The sequence below is a fragment of the Lactuca saligna genome, chromosome 2 (assembly GCF_052625555.1).
Source record: "Lactuca saligna cultivar CGN05327 chromosome 2, ASM5262555v1, whole genome shotgun sequence".
In the NCBI taxonomy this organism is placed as follows: Eukaryota; Viridiplantae; Streptophyta; class Magnoliopsida; order Asterales; family Asteraceae; genus Lactuca; species Lactuca saligna.
The window spans coordinates 127004210-127026078 of record NC_136418.1 but is presented as its reverse complement, the minus strand read 5'-3'; the positions used below and the strand labels follow the sequence as shown (position 1 = coordinate 127026078).

General features: G+C 34.0%; 1 protein-coding gene across 1 annotated transcript; it reads right to left on the bottom strand.

Moving 5' to 3' along the window:
* Positions 1 to 3075: 3075 nt before the first annotated feature.
* On the bottom strand, positions 3076 to 7832 carry LOC145031542 (phytyl ester synthase 1, chloroplastic-like). Its single transcript, XM_078980121.1, has 13 exons — positions 6868 to 7832; positions 6724 to 6775; positions 6569 to 6624; positions 6327 to 6485; positions 6141 to 6245; positions 5931 to 6031; positions 5724 to 5845; positions 5519 to 5627; positions 5297 to 5427; positions 4847 to 5216; positions 3754 to 3867; positions 3556 to 3641; positions 3076 to 3450 (listed from the first exon to the last, which is right to left on the bottom strand). Exons 1-13 carry the CDS (start codon positions 7301 to 7303, stop codon positions 3150 to 3152), a joined length of 2142 nt encoding a protein of 713 aa, XP_078836247.1. The 5' UTR covers positions 7304 to 7832; the 3' UTR covers positions 3076 to 3149.
* Between the last annotated feature and the right edge of the window lie 14037 nt (positions 7833 to 21869).

Here is a 21869-nt window from a genome sequence, read left to right as displayed (position 1 = left end):
TAAAAGTTGTGGGTTTACATGCTTTGGAAGAGAGAAAAGATTAACTAGTTTAATCATAAAGCCATACCACCTTTTGTATCCTTTTTGTTAACTGGTGAGATGGTGTCAAAAGGAAAATAATCAATGGATAATGTGTCTTCTTGAAAGTTTTTAAGATACCATTTTCGTTTCATTCTTTTACTAGTGAAATTCTAAATTTCTCTATCCCTTTCTCTGCTCTTTCTTTCTTGAAGTGTTAATCATTTGCATGAAAGAAGGTTGATATTTTACTTGCATATCTCTTTAAGTTAATACTTGGGTTATTAACTTAAATCTTAAGAGATTCTTTCGTTACAAGAAGAATACTAGCATCTTATCAACTTCCAACTTCCCAAGAGGAACCAAAGTCTTCAAATGTTGTATTATTTTCTTCTTATTGTTGTATTAATTTCGTTGATAAACTCGTAGTTTGACTATTTATTTTAGAATATTTTGAATAAAACCCAACAATTTGTTTGTTGAATTGTTGTCTTGTGTCTATCCAAGATTTTATGTCCATTGATGAGTTTTTTATTTATAGTTTTTTATAGCCATTTGTTGTTGTTGAACTAATGAATCTTAAGATGGGGCCTTCAATTTTATGTTCAATTACTTTTATGCTCTCCCATTATGTCCAATATATTTTTAATTTTTTTATCCAGCTCAATTTGATGTCTAGTGTTTATATATATTCTTTGAAATGTAATCTCCCAGAAGTTGAATTATAAAACCAATCCAATTAATTTGGTCGGTTCGGATCTGGTTTATTTTAACTTGAACTATTTAGATCAACATATTAAATACTAAAATCCTTTTGGATTTACTTGATCGGATCCAAATGATCCAGCCAAACAATACGCATAAATGCATACATATAATAAGGTTATAACAACAAAATCATGATCTAATCATGACCTCCAAGACCACAGAGGATGGTTGGGAGTATCACAACCCCACCCCATCACTAACAAGGTGGAGATCAATGGTACTTTGCCACCAACATCATGGAAAGGGTATATAGACTTCTAATCATGAACTTTAAATAGAAATTGATGTGATTTTCAATCTAGCTTTAAATTTATAAAAGGAAATACCACAACTAGGCAAGTGAGCCTAATCACATAGAAGTATAGTTAGGGTAAGAGACCAATTTGTCAAACACTTGGGGAACATGAATTATTCAGTAAAGTAAAAATAATTAGTGGTCAATCGTAATTAATAAAACGGGGGAGGGGGGGGGGATTGGGTTATAAAACGCAAATTAAGACAAACAAAATTTAGCAACAAAACTAACTAGAGAACAAGATTTGTGAAAACAATAATGATAAAGAACACTTCCATTTAGACTTGATTCTCACTAAAATTATGGTTGATCCATACAAAATGCAAAGATATTGATCATTATTCACTGATTCCTAATTTGATTAGATTTATTTTTCCGTTCACTAATCCTAATGATACAAGGACTATAATCACAATGATCTTGTAAACTAATCATCCCTAAATCAGTCTTTATATTCCTATGTATGACTTAATTTGGTAATTAATCTCAATGGTCATGATAATTTATTGATGCATATAGGGGCCATCTAATGCAAATCGTAAACATTAAATCACATACTTTTGTCCACTCATCTTTTTAATCGCCTTCCAATCACGCATAAGCAATATCAATATACCTTGGAGACGGGTAGTAAATACTTGATGACACCCATGGAACATCTCTCAAATCCATATCTAACCAAATTTATAAATAAATTACTTTCAAATAAAAAACTAAAACTTTGTTTATATTTTTTAAATCATACCTCGAATGGAAAAGAAAACCAGTCGTTATTTTGATGACGATTTACATGCTTATGTATTTTCTTAATATATTTGTGCATCTCAACATAAGTGTGGCCACAAACAAAAAAAAAATCCCCCATGCATATGTATTATACAAAAGAATTAAATCCTCAATCATGAAAAAATCTCATTAAAGATAAGACAATTCAAATCACCATCTGTCAAAGAGTTATATGTTTGCTCTAGGAAGATCGTCGCACGAACATTGATTCAACATGAGTCATTTCCTTATTTTCTCGGATGCCACCTGCCAAATTTGAATATGATTAGTAAGAAAAGTTTCTAAACTCTAACATTTTCTCAGGTCTGAAAAATTAACTATTCTCCAAGTTTCAGGACGAACAAGAAAAAAATAATCCTTATTTTATTTATAATTTTTTATTTTTAAATAAAAATATATAATAAAAAAAATATATTCTCGTTTGTATCATTTTCTTTGCAAACATTTGTGTATTGTGTAGCCTATATGAGGTTTTGATAGAGAATTATTTATGGTTTGCGAAAATCGAAAGTAAAAAATGTGAAAATATTTTTTTTACCTTAAATAAAGGGTCCATAATAGACCCGTAATTTCGTCTCATTGTATGATTTGAAGTCCATTAAGACTTTTCCGCAGCCCATATATACATTTTCGCACATGACGCTATATTAGTATAGTATGACATGTTTTGTAGCAAAAAATAATATTTTATTAAAAAAAATAGATTGTCGCGGATGAGAGGAGATTTTTGCTTGTCTTATCTTCAAAAAAAAAAACTTATAGCTATAGTGTGCCTAATTTTTTATTAAATCTTAAAAAACAATAAATAAAAATAGACTTATTTGTCTTTTTCTCCTATATTATGTAATAATAGAGGTTTTGCACATGTTAAAAGATAACCCCATCAAATGAAATTTAGCCTTCTATCTTTTGTCTCTCTTTTGTCTTTTCCTAAAAAATAACCCCTTTTAAAGCAAAAACAAAATTGAAATAGTACAACCATCTAATGATCTAAAGCCATAATTCTTCAAAATATCTTCCTCGATCCAGTACCTTTCTAGCTTGAATTACCAAAACACCCCTGTGATTTGTATGTTATTCCATCCTAGACCCTCCATATTCTATTGCTTTGAATCCCGCCGTTAAGAACACTTACCAATACATTATTAAAAAAAAAAATCAATTCCTTTTATTTATAACAAATAAACGAGGAAAAGAATAACACAAGATACTAAAAACCATGCCAATATGTACACATATAACTTATGTATAAGGAAGATGTTACATTCTCCAAAGCCAAATCTCAAGGTTCAAATGTGGGAACTTGATGCACGGGGGTTAAAATCGGTTGATTTACAAGTCTATTAACAACCCCACGATAAGGATCCTCCTCTCTCTTCTTAATCAAATAAGTCATACTCTTTTCCACTTCAGACTTTATCTCCATATACAACTCTTTTGCATTTTCTCTATCTTTCAACATCTTTTCTTTTCCCTTTGTTGTTATTGGCTTCCCAAATAAGTAGTAGAATCGACCAGGTACCTTTGGTACAATGCCTGGAAGGAATAAGTCCTGATTACCAACTTCTCCATCCATTTCAGCCCTAGTTGACCAAAAAATTATACATTTGACTTTTTAGATCAAAAGGCTTTTTTGTTTTTATATTTGAAAGCAATGTAGAGAGGATCAAAGGAGAAGTGAATTTTACCTTACATTGATAGCCTCTTCGTTTGATTTTTTTATGTAATTGTTTAGGATAGGGATTTTCATCATGTCATCATAGTCAAGAACCAACTAAAAATAATAATAAAAGTCAAAAGTATTAGTGTCTGTTTATCTGACTTTCTCTATTAAGTTCTTTATGCATTAAGTGAAAAAGAAACACATGTATATTTTTATAGGTTACCTCAGTGATGTCATCTTCTCCAACACTTCCAAATGGTATGATTGTAGCCCCGAACTTTGCTGCCATTCTTACAAATTCAGGTTCATCAGGCCAAAACAACTTGTATTCCTCACCCTGCCACGAGTCATTAAACATTGTAAATGACTATTTTACCCCTTACATTCCAACAAATATATTTATAGACTCAAACCGTCTGAATGATTTAGTAAAGCAGCTGAATCGGTAAATGATGTCTTTGTATACATAATATTTCTTTCTTTTCTAGACTGAATAAACCATCTGAATGAAAACTAAATGACCATTTTACCCTTCCATGGGTAAAGCGGCTGAATAAGTAATGGTGTTTGTCTGGATAAAGTGTTGTACACATAATATTTGTATCTTTTATAGACCGAATAAACCATCTTAATGAGACCACATGACCTTTTTACCCTAACATTCGAACAAAAAAAATTTCTAGATGAAATAAACCATCTGAATGAGACCAAATGACCATTTTACCCTTACATCCCAAAAAACAATTTTCTAGACCGAATAAACCATCTGAACGAGACGAAATGACCATTTTACCCTTTCATGGGTAAAGCGGCTGAACCAGTAATGATGTTTGTCTGGATAAAGTGTTGTATACATAACATTTGTTTCTTTTCTACTATGAAATCACTAAATAAACCATCTAAAGGAGACTAAATGACCATTTCACCATTAGACCCCAAAAAAAAACAAATTTCTAGACTGAATAGAATAAAAATAAACCATCTGAATAGACAAAATGACCATTTTACCCTTTCATAGGTAAAGCCGCTGAACCAGTAATGATGCTTGTCTAGATAAAGTGTTGTATACATAATATGTGTTTCTTTTCTAGACCAAATCAATCATCTTAACTCTACTCAATGACCATTTTAACCTTACATTCCAACAAAACAATTTTCACAATATCCATCAACTGAGAGGAGTCAGGAGGAAAAAAGGACACAAAGGTAAAGGCCATTAAGTCATTCCATCCAGATGAAGTAAAAAAGAAACAACCATGTATAACTGTCCAGATTAAGTGCTTAACAATTAAAAAGTCAACAAAAAGTCAACTAACCTTACGATGAAGAGCCTCACGTGCACCACCAGGGTAGAGCAATGCAAAAGACTTTGAGGAAAACAATTTGAAGAGATTGGTTGGAGTAACAGGTAAAGCACCAAAAACTTTCATCAAATCAACATAAGAAAATTCCGGAAGCTCATTTGTAGAATTCATTTTAAAAAGCTCAGGGTGGGCCACACCACGAACCATAACTTTTTTTTCTCTCAAAAACTCTAAAATAATTGGAGCAAGTTCTAATCCCATCAGCATATGATAACCAACTAACAAAACAGGACCTTCATCTGGAATCCCACTAAGTCCCCTCACTATTCTTCCATCTTCTAAAGTTGAAAACATCACTGGACTTGTAGCAATTTGAAACCACCTGATTTTTTTTTTATATTATCATGCAATTAAAAACTTTTTCATAAGTGTATAAACTATAAATAATAAAAGAAATATTACCCGTTTCCTCCAAGGGCACTTTTGTACTCTAACATGCTAGGGGGTATGAAGTCTTTTACAAAGTCATGTTTCCATGTTCTTCGGTATTTTAATCTTCCTTTGATTATTGTTAACAAATTCATACCATCTTCCTGAAAGAACAAGAAAATTGGATTTTGATTAGTTATATAAAAGAAAATCATAAAAGAAAATCATAAAGAATAAAAGAAAATTATAAAATACCAGTAAAAGAGTGTGTCCATTGTCCTTAAAGTAACATATCTTGCAGTTTTGCAACGTTTTTGAAAGCCTTTGAGCTTCATTGCTACTTGGAAGCATGTTATCTTTTCCACTAAAACACAAGTATATAATTTATGCTTCTTTATGTAAATTAGATTACAAGTTTGTATTTTTTTTTTTTTTTTTTTAAATCCCAAATGAAACTAACCTTGCAAGAACTAGAACTTCAGCTTTAACAGCATGAAGCCGAGAATTAGTGTATGCAGCAGCAGATTTCAGTAATTTCAGCTTCCATAAAAGTGTTGATCTTGGAATAATATCAGACAACCCCTGGAATCAAATATAAAACGAATGAACATTACAAAAACTGTTTGGTGATTTCAAGGGTAAAATGGTCATTTTAGATAATCCCTACCGAAAGGCGAGGAAGCAAAGCAGTAAGATTGTCAGCTACTTTCCCAACATTTGGAGTAAGTGATGTTTCAGCAGTCACCATTGCCATCTTTAAAGGATCACCTGATAGGATAACAAGATTTAACAATGTTAAATAATTAACCATAGTATCTAAAAGAAACAGATGATGTATGATGTATGATGTATGATGTATGATGTATGATGTACATACCCATAACAAAGCTAAGAAGATAAGGGATTGTGACATGAAGTGTATCAGGCATGACCTCTAAAGCAGGAAACAAAGGCTGCAGTTGTGACCTGTCAAATGAAGTTGCTGAAATAGATAATTTAAATAAGTTGTTTTAAAAAAAATAAAAAATTATGGATGATAGTTAATTGTTTTTAAAAAACTGACCTGGATTTGAGAGTATAACTACAAGATCTATAGCTGGATTACGTGCAGCAACTGCAAGAGCTAAACAGCCTCCAAAAGAATCTCCAACAAGATATATTGGCCTATTTGGAAATAAAGCATGCTCAAACTTCAAGGTTTCCTCCACAAACGTCACCAAATCTTCATATACAAAGTAAAAGTGATATAATTTATGAAGCATTTAAATGTAGGGAGGTGAATAAGTTATTTGATTAACATAAGACCTTCAAATGGTGTTCGATCTTGAACTGGGATGTGTAAGCATCGAACTTCAAACACCCTGTAATAAGATTATAAGAATAGATCTTTATAATAAGGTGAAATATGTCTTATATGATGATTAGGTAACATGTCAACAATAGCAAAAGATTTCACTCACTTTTTAAGAGATTTGTGGTGCAAAATGAGACCTAAACCAAGCCCATCCATCCCTACATACATCACCAAGTTCAAACACATTAATAGAAAACTATATGTATATGTGTATACATACTGAATCTTCTGAAGAGAAGAAAGAAATTACCTGGTAAAAACAGAAGAACAGGTGAATTGGGTAAAGGAGTTTCATTCCCATCTGCAACAACAGGGCAAAACCATCTGGGAGGTCCACCATCGGGTTTAATGAAGTCTTTGGCTAAATCAAGGTAATCTTTTACACTCTGAGTTCCATATCCATCATCCCACAAAGGTGCAAGCTTTTCTTCTTTCAATCGACTCTTGTCATCTATAATAGCATTTGAACCAAGAAACTCCCTCCTTTCAACATCATTCAGAGACCCAACTCTCTGATTTAAAGAAACTCCATTTACTTTAACTGAATCTGTAGACTCCACAAGAGACGAATCTGCTGCTGTTTGTGTGCACTTAACTGAAACTCTAGAGAATTGATTCTTGTAACCAGATTTCAAAGCAAAACATGGTGACAAATTCACAATTGATGGTGTAGCTTCTACAAACATGGCTCCGAACCAGATTCAAATTCGGTTTCGTGTATCGGAATTAGCTAGAAGTATAACCACTTGCAGTTTGCATTAAAGATTGAGGGTTGTAGCTTCAACAAGAATGGTTCGAAAGTCGAAATCAGTTTCCAGTTTTGAGTTTGTCTTGTATCACAGTACAACAATTTGAAGTTTGTATCATGTGAATGGTGGAAACCCCATACCAGGACAACGAAAAGAAACGTGAGGTTTTTTTAACTAAAATAGAAATTAGAAGGTGAGTGGGTCTACGAGTACCAAACAGAAAGCTTTCACATAAATGGGTAGAGATAGAATCTAAGAAAGGAGATGATGCGCAAGTGAGCGGAGGAATGGTGTTTTCGTTCATTAACAGTGTTCTAATGCAGTCAAAATTGGCGTAGCTAAGTGAATGATTGATTGATTTGGACAGATGAGTGAAATGATGTGGGTGATTTCTGACCATTGCTTCAGCAGAATAAAAAAAATCGAGTTATTCGACCACGAAAACGATTAACCACCTCTGAGATTTGATTGTTGTCCATGCGCCACGAAACGATACGCATAAACGCATGCATATGAGAAGGTTACAGTAACAAAATCATGATCTAATCGCAACCTTGAAGATCACAATGGACGGTTGGGGGTATCGCAACCCCACCCCGCCACCAACAAGGTGGAGAACAACCTTGCTCCGCCGCCAACATCGAGGAGAGGTAACAGGGTAAAGTAAAAAAAATTATAAATATTAATTAAATAAATAATTTAAAGATTTATAAATAATAAATAAAGTTATTATTATATTTATGAATACGAAATTAATTTGGACCTTAAATAGAAAATAAAGAAACGTGGGCTAAATGTGTCAATAAGTCGAATTTGTTATGAAGCAATGAGTTCCACAATAGAGTTTGTTATACTTCCCACGATAGGGGATACAAGTAGAATTTGTTATGAAGCAATGAATTCCACAAATAGAGTTTGTTATACTTCCCACAATAGGAGGGAAGGGTAGGGTAATAATCCAACTTTTTTTCTCCCCATTTAAGAGAAAAATGACTCGGAGAATAAGAAAAGAACGATACTTCAATGATAATTTGAAGATTGTGGAAGCGTAATTGAGATATGAAGTTATGAATTCCACAATAGAGTTTGAGATTGTACATATCTTATATGTTTCTTTCATAAATTCGCCCAAGGGTGTGGGTTTCCGATCAATTCCGAATTTCTCATACCATTTGAATATTTGTATAACATTTTGGACTAGATACATACATTATATCATCAAAGAAACATCATTCCACACCTTGGAACTATTGACTCCACCACTTATGGTGGATTTTGGTACGATTTTAATGTTTACATAGAGATTGCGAGCTTAATTGTTGATTCCAAAAGCAATTCTCCTTTAGAATGGAATGACATAACTTCAAAATCAAGTTATATAGACAATCGTGAACTATATAAATCAAAGCAATGTTTGCAAATCTATATATGTGTGTGGTCGTTTTAAAAGAGTTATTGGCCCATTTGAAACATAATGACATATGTAGACTCACAATTCCATTGTTGAACTTGGGACTCATGAACTGGATGTTAAAATCAGAAATAGATTAATGTTTAAATTATGTTTAACATGTTACTATTAATACAAGCAAAATTAATCCAGATAAACATATTAAGTCAAATTAAGTCAAATGGAAGTCATTAATTTTGCTTGTAACTATTAATACAAGCAAAATTAATCCAGATAAACATATTAAGTCAAATGAAACTTTTATATCAAAATGAAGTGTTAATGACTTCCATCAAAGTATATTATGTTTTTAATGCATTAAGTCGTGTAAATCATTAAGTCATTAATTAAATAAGATGTAATAGCTTTTCTTAGTGCATTATAGAAGGAAAGGAGGGGGGAACTATATATTTTGGCTCTATTGATATATACAAAAAAAAAAATAAAAAAAAAAATCACCCTTGATTTTTTTTTTTTTTTTTGCACTTTAACCACTGAAACTGGTAAGAACTTACAAAAAACTCTTATAACCGGTTATTGATGGTTTTAAGTGTTAAAGTTTAAGGATTTTTCGGAGATTTTTTTTCTTAAATACACTTCTTAAATAGAGCTCTATTTTTTATGATTATCTTTAATAAATATCATTACTAGAATCATAAAGTTATCGTTTACATCTTATATAACTTAAGAGGATTTTGTTAATTTGTCGCAATAAACGTATTTTTAGTTAAAATACTACTTCATTATTGAATTTTTAGATCTCGAGTGTAAAAAGTTTATCATAAAACTACAACCTACCAAAGATCATTTCACAATCGAACGTCACCTTAGAAAATAAAGGCTTATCATAGGTTGTTATTCTTAAATAGACATTCATTATACACACTATGTGGCTTAGCAACACACTACCTACAACAAATCAATAAAATTTTATTTTTATTTTCTGAGGTAATCTTCGATTGTGAAATGAACTTCGGTAGATTGTAATTTTATAATAAAATTTTTACACCCAAGACCTAAAAATTCAACAATAAAGTAGCATTTGATCTAAAAAAAATCTTCTTAAGTTATATAATATATAGATTGTATCTTTATGATTATAGTAATAATATTTATTAAAGACAATTACAAAAAATGGAGTTTTATTTAGGCCACATATATAAAGAAGCTCGTAAAAAATATAATGGAACTATATTTAAGAAGTGTATTTAGATGATACATTTATGATTATAGTAATAATATTTATTCAATTTAATTAAAAAATCAAAAATGATATATAAATTATTATTGTCGTGTTTTTTAATAAAAAAAAAATATGATTTTTTTTAGTAAATGGGATTTAGACGGTATCTTTATTTTGAGTTTTTAATAAATAAATATAAGTTTTTTTCAAATATATTTAGTATATATAAAAAAATCTCCAGAAAATCTTTAACCCTTAAAACCGGTAATAACCAGTTACAAGGATTCTTTTGCAATTATTGTCTGGTTTCAGTGGTTAAATTGTGAAAAAGAAAATCAATGATGACTTTTTATCAATATAGCCAAAATATGATTATTTTTTTGCAAAATTCCATTATAGAAGGGGTTCAAACTAAGTAAAGGAGAAATGTTGGAGTTAGATGGGTCATTTATGAAAGGACCCTTTCATGGCTAGATTTTGACTGCAATAGGTATTTATTCAAACAATAGGATGTACCATATTGCATATACCATTATGGAAGAGTACACTATAATCTCTTGGACATGGTTCTTAGGGTGTTTGGGATATGACTTTGACCTCACCATAATGTCACGGACCGAGTTTCTGGAAAATTCCATGTTTGTCTAGAGAACTCTGGAACGATCAAGTATCCTCGAGAAGTATTCGGAGAGATCTAGAATACTCTACGAGACTCTGGAAGACGCTAGAAAATTATAGGTTTCCGCGGAACATGATGGAACGATCCGGAATAATCAAGAGAACACTAGAGGAAGCTAGAACGATACGGAAGATCCTATACTATCGTAGAATCCCCTAGGATACAAAAGAGTGGTATAGAACCGTATAGAATTTTGTATGTAGAATAAGATCTTGTAAGAATGATCTAGAATACTCGGGAATGTCCGGAACCTAAAAGCTTCCCTTGAGGAGGTGTAAGGTTCCTATAAATAGGGAGAAGGGCTCATTTGCCTAAACTATCGAGAAGTTGCCTTGTAAAGTAGTCGAGTCTATAATAGAATCTTTATTTCTTACTCCGTAGCATTTCTTATCGCATCTCTTGCTATCCTAGTCGTTAGTACATCGTAAGGAAGTGTTTCAAGACTGACTTAGTCAGAAAAGCACTATGTGGCACACGGTATTGACTGGTCTAAAATAGTCATCCTGTGACAATTAGTATCAGAGCCAGGTTCGTACAAGCAAGAGATCATAGTCATGGAAGGAGGGAGTAGTGAAATAACCAACATTTCCCCTATCGCCGAAGAGAAAGGAAGGAAGTCCAGAAGGAGGGACCAATCCGTTGACCTTTTAGCAAGCTTTGAAAACAAGCTTACAAAGGTGGAGATTAGCGTCGGTGAGATCATTGAGTGGAAGGACACCATCAATCAGGTCGTTGCAGAGATAAGTGACACGAGCGATGGATTGAAGGAGACCATCGGTGTCATCAAGGAAGAAGTCCTTGGACTTATCAACACCTTGTGCAATGAGTTCCATCAGAAAGTAGCTACGCTGGAAGCCGAAGTAAACTTGTACAAGGCAGCAATCGCCGAAGGAGCCTTTACGAGTAATTTGACACACACGGAAGCACCCAAACCATTGAAGTATGGAGGAAAACGCTACCCTAAAGAACTTGACGAATTCTTTTAACATATGGAATATTACTTCAATGTTAGTCAAGTAAAGGAAGACAAGACTAAGGTCGATACGATAATCCTTTACCTATGTGAAAGTGCAGCTCTATGGTGGAGAAGGAAGCACAGAGACATTGAAAAAGGCTTATACACCATAGACACCTGGGAAGAGTTCAAGAGGCAACTTAAGAGACAATTTTGCCCACGTAATGTCATAGACATAGCAATGAAGAAACTATGTGGGCTAAAGCATACTGGATCCATCCGAGACTATATAGTCGAGTTCACAAGCTTGATGCTAGAGTTACCCGACATGTAGGAGAAGGACAAACTTTTCTATTTCATGGATGGACTACAATATTGGGCCTACAACGAGCTCAACAGGAGAAATGTCAGAGACATCGACGAAGCTATTGCCATAGCAAAAGATCTAATGGAATTTCGGAAAGAAACCACATCTAAGAGAAATAACAGGGGAGAGCAATCTACATCGACCTTTTATGCAATGGTGGTGCAAGAAGAAGAACAAGAAAAAGAAGCTCACATGAGTTCCATGTGACTTATAAACTTTATGGCGAAAGACGAAACAAATGAATCAAAAGGTAGTGTAACTAAGATAGGAATTCCCATGCTAGTCAAAGCCAATGTAAATGGAAGAAATACTAAGGCGCTAATAGATTCAGGTGAGACTCATGAAGGTTGTCAATTCTCTATCCAATCCTATCCTAGGAGTTTCACGGGGAGTACCCATGAAAATCACAGAGTGGGAAGGCAACATTGACCTAGTAGTCATATCAATGGACGACTATAGCATGGTATTAGGAATGCAATTCCTAGATGGAGTATGCCCATGGTCATTTGAAAGTGATAACATCATGCGTATGACTAAAGGTACAATCATTCACATCGTACCAATAGAAAGGAGTAGAACAAGGTATCGAACGCTATCATTGATGAAGTTTAACAAAGACCTTAGCGAAGTTAGGAAAATAAAGGTAAATACCCTAAGTTGGAAGAAGGAAGATAATTCACAAGCGACTAGTGATCGAACCATGAAATATGTGAAACCAAACAACATAGTTCAAGGTGTTGACACATATCGGTGCAAGATGGAGTCACGATCAACCTTAAGGATTGCTCTGATATGTCATGAGGCTACAAGAAGACCCACAACAGGCGAGGAAGTAAGAACACGAGTGACACATACTAAAAGACTTGACGAGGACGTCAAGGGTTTAAGTGGGGGAGGGTGCATGGACCGAGTTTCTGGAAAATTCTACGTTCGTCTAGAGAACTCTGGAACGATCAAGTATCCTCAAGAAGTCTCCGGGGAGATCAAGAATACTCTACAAGACCCCAGAAGACGCTAGAAAATTATAGGTGTCCACAGAACATGATGGAACGATTCGGAATAATCAAGAGAGAACTAGAGGAAGCTAGAACAATACGGAAGATCCTAGACCATCGTAGAATCATCTAGGACACAAAAAGAGTAGTATAGAACCTTATAGAATTTTGTATGTAGAATAAGATATTGTAAGAATGATCTAGAATACTCGGGAATGTCCCAAACTTAGAAATTTCCCTTGAGGAGGCGTAAGGTTCCTATAAATAAGGAGAAGGGATCATTTGCCTAAACCATCGAGAAGTTTCCTTGTAAAGTAGTTGAGTCTATAATAGAAGCTTTATTTCTTACTTCGTAGAATTCCTTATCTCATCTCTTGATATCCTAGTCGTTAGTACATCGTAAGGAAGTGTTTCAAGCCTGACTTAGTCGGAGAAGCACTAAGTGGCACACGATATTGACTTGTATAAAAGATCATGGGTTATGAGCAAAACAACATTCTTATGGTGTTCATGCAAACCTTAATGCTTGGATTTGGTTTTTCTATATGTACATGTAACAATTGTCCAAGACTTGCAAACCCTAATCTAGTATACAACAAAAACGAAAAATAACATCTAATAAACAAGTTAGAAAGTTACGTTGATTGTTGTTTGAAGATCTTGAGCTTTTGAGAACCTTAACACCTCAAATGTTGTGCCTCTAATAGATCACAAAGACCAAAGCAAGTTGGAGAATAATAAGGAGAGATGGGAAGGCTAAAATCGGCTCTTGAACTCTTCTTAGGGTTGTGGTAGCCGAAAATGCAATCTATGTGGTCCTTTATATAGGTAAGCTGTTAGGGTTTCAGTCAAAACCCTAATTTGATTACTTAGGCCTTAAGCAGTCCAAAGGAACCTTCCCGAATGAGGCCTTGGACGAATTCAAGGTGGGCTTCCCTCCTTGATTTCGTCCACCCCTTTCTAAGGGATCCTCGGCCCAAAATTAAATTATCTTATAATTGCAATTTGAGTCCCCTAGGTTCAATTAATATCTTTTGATCACAAAAATAATTTCTCAATTAATTCTTGACTAATATTAATTAACCAATATGATTTCTCTTTTAATATATTATTCATATAATATATTAATAAACCATAATAACCTTTTTCTCTATTAATCACTCAGTCAAGTTGCTCTGGTGAAGGCAACCCAAAAGGACCATGCTACAACCGGGTCAAGTACATATCAAATATAGTTATGGGCTTAGACGCCAAATCCAACAGTCTCCCACTTGGATAAGTCTAATAACTATAGATGCAAGTACGAATTCAAAATCCGATTAGCAATCGTAGCTCTCAAAAGCCTTTGTTGAACTCTGACACGTCCTATAGAAAAGGAATCGTATAGTCCTCTGCTCTCAAGATATTGTGTGGACAATCACATGGAACAGAGTCATACTTATTTTCCAGCAGTTTGTTTCTCGATCTCTGATTCGTTTGACATATAACTTAATTGAACACATCAATTCAGTCCTGACCGGGCCCGGCACATAAGTCAAACCAAATCATCCAGGGGCCCAAGATATCGTTTTTACCCTTATAGGATAAAAGGAACAGATAAACTTCGACTTATATGCATTTACTATTTACTCATGAAATTGTACACAACAATGTGTTTTAAAACATCAAGTTACTGACGCATTTACGCATTATCAATGCACAACCAACTTGCAAACAATAAACCATATATATAGGTTTAAAGACTATATGATATTATCATCTCACAATCAATCATGATAAATTCCATGAAGTGATTCAAGTGAGAGCGGGTTTAATCCAATACTCAAATCATATTACAAGAGCACTCATGAACGTTGCAGCAATCTTTTGCTATGGCTAAACACTTATACAATCTACAAGCCAATGCATGACAGTCTTCTTTCATACCTACTTCCAAAGTATGATTGAATGTGGATAGTTAAAATAATCTAATTATTTAGGAAGTCAAAACATGAAAAGTGAAACAATAGTAAATAATCGCATAAGACAGTAACATTACTTATAAATAATACTCCTTTATTTAATCATCAAAATGCCAATTACAATTTATCTATTACAAGTTTCTATGGCTATCTAATTACTAAAACTAATATCGTCCTTCAGCCCAATGCTCCTAGCATGCTACAAGTGCTTAACCCTACTCAGTCCCTTCGTAAGGGGTCTGTTGGGTTATCCTCTGACGATACCCTCTTAACCACAAGGAGTCCCTCTTCTACCTGATGTCTAATGAAATGATATTTCATATCGATATGCCTGGATATGCCATGATCCCTTGGTTCATTGGTTAAGGCAACCACACCTTCGTTATTGTAGAAAATCTCCATAGGCTCCTTTATGGCTGGCACAAGTCCAAGGTCTCCGATGAAGCTCTTCAACCATATTGCCTCCTTCGACGCTTTGCTTGCTGTTATGTATTCTAATTCGCACGTTGAATCAGCTACGGTCTCCTGCTTGTAACTTTTCCAAGTCACTGCTCCTTCATTCAGGGTAAAGACCCAGCCTGACTGAGAGCGAAAGTTGTCTCGGTCGGTCTAAAAGCTGGCATCACTATACCCTCGCACTCTCAAGTCATCACTCCCACCGAGGATAAGAAACCATTCCTTAGTCCTCTTAAGGTACTTAAGAATATTCTTGACTGCGGTCCAATGTGCTATACTAGGTTTCCCTTGATATCTGCTGACCATGCTCAAAGAGAAGGCACATCAGGGCGAGTACAAGTCATAGCATACATGATTGAGCCAACTGTGGAAGCATAAGGTTCTCGGCTCATCTCTGGTATCTCGACTTCGATACTCGGGCTTTGAGTCTTACTCAATTTGGTATTGCTTTGGATTGGTAACTCCCTTTTTTTGGAATTTTCCATAATAAAACACTTTAGTACCTTATACAAGTAAGTACTTTGACTAAGTCCTATTAGTCTTTTACTCATGTTTCTCATTATCTTTATCCCAAGAATATAAGCAGCTTCTCTGAGGTCCTTCATAGTGAAGCACTTCCCAAGTCAGGATTTAACCTCCTACAGGGTTGGGACGTCGTTTCCTATAAGCAGTATGTCATCGACATATAAAACGAGAAAGCCAACTACACTCCCACTGGCTTTGACATATACACAGGACTCATCCTCGCTTTGCAAGAAACTAAAGTCTTTGACTTTCTCATCAAAACAAATATTTCATCTACGAGACGCTTGTTTCAATCCATATATGGATTTCTCAAGCTTACACACTCTATTAGGGTGTTTTGCATCAATAAAACCCTCTGGCTGACTCATGGAAACATCTTCAGCCAACTTCCCATTAAGGAAAGCAATTTTGACATCCATCTGCCATATTTCATAATCATGAAATACTGCTATGGCTAGCATAATCCTTATAGACTTTATCTTTGCAACTGGTGAGAAGGTCTCATCATAGTCAACTCCGGGAGTTTGAGTATAGATCGGCTTCATGAATGAGGCCTACTAACGGTAAGACTAGCTTATTCTTATATATATATATATATATATATATATATATATATATATATATATATATATATATATATATATATATATATATATATTAATCTTATAATATTATAATAGTATAAAGGTTGAATTTTAAACTTGTAAAATTTTAAGGTTTAGAATTTAAATATTTCAAAATTAAACTTTTAATCAAATATTTAAATTTCAAAACTTGAGGGCAAGTTTTGAAACTTTTCAAAACATCTTTTAGATTAAATTTGAAAATTATTAATTAACCATATTATTAATATTTATCACATAATTTGACTTAATCCTTTTCTTTACAAGATAATTCAAATAAAAAATATAAATAATTAAATTTATCTTATAAAACAAGTAATTATCTTATTTTTGATAATTATATATTAGTTTGATTAAGATATAAATTACAATAACATAAAATCTGGTTTTTAAGTTTGAAAAACAACTTATGGTAATTATCTAAACCAAATTTAAGGCAAAAAATTTGAGATTCAGCATATCACTGAACTCACGTCGTGATATACATTGTGTCACATCGTGAGTCGAGTCAGAAACCCAAAAAACGATTTATTTTTCTCTGTTTCAGCTATGAACAATTAACAAGGCATCAAATACAATAGAAGAACATTCTAGGCTCTGATACCACTGATGGGTTATGAGCAAAACAACATTCTTATGGTATTCATGCAAACCCTAATGTTTGGATCTAGTTTTTCTATTTGTACATGCAACAATTGTCCAAGACTTGCAAACTCTAATCTAGCATACAACAAAAACGAAAAATAACATATAATAAACAAGTTAGGAAGTTACCTTAATTGTTGCTTGAAGGTCTTGAACTTTTGAGAACCTTAACACCTCAAATGTTGTGCCTCTAATAGATCACAGACACCAAAGCAAGTTGGAGAATAACAGGGAGATAGGGGAGGCTAAAATCGGTTCTTGAACTCTTATTAGGGTTGTGGTAGCCGAAAATGCAATCCATGGGGTCCTTTATATAGGTGAGATGATAGGGTTTTAGTCAAAACCCTAATTGGATTGCTTAGGTCTTAAGCAGTCCAAATGAACCTTCCAGAATAAGGCCTTGGACGAATTCAAAGTGGGCTTCCATCCTTGATTTCATCCATCCCTTTCTAAGGGATCCTTAGCCCAAAATTCAATTATCTTATAATTGCAATTCGAGTCCCCTGTGTTCAATTAATATCTTTTGATTACAAAACTAATTTCTTAATTAATTCTTGACCAATATTAATTAACCAATATGATTTCTCTTTTAATATATTATATTATTCATATAATATATTAATAATAAACCATAATAATCCAGTCAAGTTGCTCTGGTGAAGGCAACCCAAAAGAATCATGCTACAATCGGGTCAACTACATAGTAAATATAGTTATGGGCTTAGACACCTAATCCAACAAAAGAGTCATCCGGTGACAACAACGTGACAACAAGCTCAAATTATATTTTCATTAAATATAGACGGAATGCACCAACTTAACTACTTTTACTTGTAAAAAATGATTATAGAGTAAATTACTGAAATCGTCTCTGTGGTTTGGTCAAATTGCACGTTTGGTCCCTAATTTTTTTTTGCACTCGGATCGTCCCTGTGGTTTGATTTTGTTGCGCTTTTCGTCCCTATGGTTTGGTAAAAATTGCATGTTTGGTCCCTAACTTTATGTATGTAAGGGACGAAAAATGCAACAAAATCAAACCACAAGGACGAAAAACGCAACAAAATCAAACCATAGGAACGATCCGAGTGCAAAAAAAAAAAATTAAAGATCAAACGTACAATTTTGACCAAACCAGAAGGACGATTTCAATAATTTAATCATGATTATATTAAAAGTCTAACTTATCTACAAATTAAAATAGTTTATGTGGAAATATGCAACTCCAACAACCGTCGTCCACTTTGAGAAGGCAATAGAGGATTTATATGCCTTCAACAAATCTGCATATAAATGTCTTAATAAAATATCACCACCATTAACGAGGAATCATTTTATAGGTAACGCCTTCAATTGTTTTAATCAAGTCATTATATAGGTAACGCCTTCAACTATATTAATCATTTGTGCTATATAATATTCAAAATTATGATTATGTGCATGTGTAAAATAGGTCGGGCCTAATGTTATATTTTTCTTAATACCATGCACGTGTGAGATATTTAATGCAAAATTTATAGACTATAGAAAAACGACCATAACACATGCTTTAGAGTATTTGATTTGTGTGGAATACACTAGTTTTAATCCTATTTTTTAATATAAAGGGATTTTCTTAATTCTAATTTTTAATATAAAAGGATTTTCTAATATATGCCGTGAGGGTACATATAAGAAGCATTAAATATCACAAATATTACCATACTTAAATGTAAAATTCATTTATTATAAGGAATATTGTCATAATTAAATGTGAAATACATTAATAGTTTCCATAATAAATGAATTTCATATTTAATTATGGTAATATTTATGATATTTAATGTTTTTTATATGTGCCCTTATGACACATATTAGAAAATCCCTAATAGAAAAGGATTTTCTAATATGTGTCGTAAGGGCACATATGGGCACATATAAGAAGCATTAAATATCACAAATATTACCATACTTAAATGTAAAATTCATTTATTATAAGAAATATTGTCATAATTAAATGTGAAATATATCAATAGTTTCCATAATAAATGAATTTCATATTTAATTATGGTAATATTTATGATATTTAATGCTTCTTATATGCGTCCTTATGGCACATATTAGAAAATCTCTAATAGAAAGGGATTTTCTAATATGTGTCCTAAGGGCACATATAAGAAGCATTAAATATCACAAATATTACCATACTTAAATGTAAAATTCATTTATTAGAAGAAATATTATCATAATTAAATGTGAAATACATTAATCGTTCAGTTAGAAAGTCCTTCCCTCTCTGCTCATCCTTCCCGGTTCCTAGCTTAGCTCTCACTATTGAAGCTCGTACGCAATGAGCCTCTCACGTTTCACTGAGATTGCTGCTTAGTCCTTCTCAAAAGCCTAATTTGTTCGCATATGAATAGTCAGCCGATAAAAGTAGAATTCTTTCGCCTATAGGTAGCCAAAATCCCGGAAAAAATGAACTTGATGATGTTCTTCTCCCCTCATGGTCTCTATCTATAGATTCTAGATGGCGGAGACCATCTAGCTATTCATTAAGAAATGCCTGAAATGCTTGCTTTAAGTCACGTACGAAAACCCCACATGCACCTTTCACCCCTCGAAAATACCCTGATAATGAAAGTCAGCGCCCTTCGAATGGACAATGGGGGAAGATTTGTCTTCCATGGTAGCTAGGTAGCCCCGCATGAAGGTGACTCGCCCCCGATTGTAGGAAGCCCACTCTATAGTCTGACATGCTTTCCGTATCTAAGGTAAGGGGAATAATGCTAATCTATGTGCCAAGGAAGGTAGGCCTTTAAGGAGAAGTAATTCATCCGGTAGGTACTACTAACTAGAAGAGATTGAGAAAAAGGGATTTTATCTCCCTAAGGTCGAGTCTCTTTCCTATCCTTTTTAGTCTGTTTTCGTTTCCTCCATCTTTGGAATTGAATCAATAGTAGCAGAAGGAGGCAAGTAACTGATTAAGGAAAGACATGAGTTTCATTTTCCAAGTAATTTATGAAAAAAAAGTTCTTATTAGCTTTCACCCTTTCTCTGCTTCAAAAGGAGCCGAATTTCAAGAACTTAAGACTTTTTAGATGGCCCTAAAGAAAGAAGTACAGGAGCTGAAGTCGATTCGCCAACATAGAAGCGGGGTCGGACATGAATACGATTTGCGGACATGAAACATAATAAATGCAGATGCCAAGAAGTGGGCAAGGAACTTCCATAGGGACTTGTAGTATTTACTTCCTTTGGAGGTTGGGATAATAAGGGCTTCAGTTGTTGAAGAAAATGTCCCGATGAACCTTTATTCGCACTTTATGTTGCTAACCCGTGGCGGACAGAGCTAGCAGGTGCGGTAAAGGTACCTCCACATTTCGAACCTCGGGAGAGAAGGACGTTGATCGAGCTTTTACATGCCTAGTCCCAGTTTCGGTTAAAGACCCAGAACGGGCTACAGATCTATACTAATGAAGTTTTTATGTGAGAAAGTCAAGCCAACAAGTCCTTTTCTCATTCTGGTGCTTGTAAGATAAGACCAGTAGATGAATTGGGAAAGAGGGCCTATGCCCAGTTAAAGTGAAAGGTTGTAGTGAGAGCGACGAGGTTTACTTTCTCTTTGGTTCACCTACTAAATAGATAAGTCATTTCTGCTCGACTATAGCCATCGGGATGGGGATGAGGCAGAAACACTTGTCGCACGTGATAATGCCACATTAGATAGAACAGTTCCCTATCAATGGAAGCATTCGATGAAGAAGTTAAGTAAATGTTACTTAAGAAGCACAAACACCCTTTTTTATTCACTAAGGATGAGATGGTGTAGGATCGGGTTGATGATGACACTGGGGAAGCCCAGTCAACCAATAGGGGGAAAAAAATTCCATTCACTTGTTTAACTGCTAAGAATAATTTTATCTTTCGACTGGGAAATGCTTACCTTTGGTGCTTTCTATTTTTCTATATAAGGTAGTAATCTCGTAGAGGCAAGGGCGAATCAAGTTAGCATCCCTCCATTCATGCCATGTCTTGTCAGCTAGGCTAGTTAGCTAATTCATTCCAAGAAAATAGATTATGCGATGATGCGCGTAATAGATATCTTATTAGGTTATTAAAAAGTCATTTCTAGAGGAATGGGCCATGGAAGACTAAGAGAATAGAACCTGAAATGAAAGGTCAGATAGTGAAAGATGAACAAGAAGCCACAACTCGAAGGCTAATTCATGCTTTGCCAATGAGTGATGTTATTTTACTTAATATCCCAAGTTAGGAATAAGATCACAGCTTATCCCGCCACAAAGCGATTAAAATATTTTTTCCATAGGCGCTAACTCTTACTTAAACAGCTTCGCTTCCTTCCCCATATGCATGAGATGAAGGAAAGCGAGGGCGAAAGGAAGGCTTTGACTAACTCCTTCTAGGGTGTAATTCCAAGCTCTCGTATGGCTATGAGACTCACAATTAGGCGTCGCACCTTAGTAATCTTTCAGGAAAGTCAGGACTATTTATTGCCGCATCAAGGAAAAATGAAATATTTTCTGTTAATGCTCTTTATTCCCATATTTTTTGAATCCAAGAAGGAGTTCGATATCCGTCTAAAAAAATAGAAGAGAGAAAGTCTAATTCCACATCTATTAGGGGAACTAAGTATATGGTGTAAGTCCTTGTTGTGTTAGCTAGGC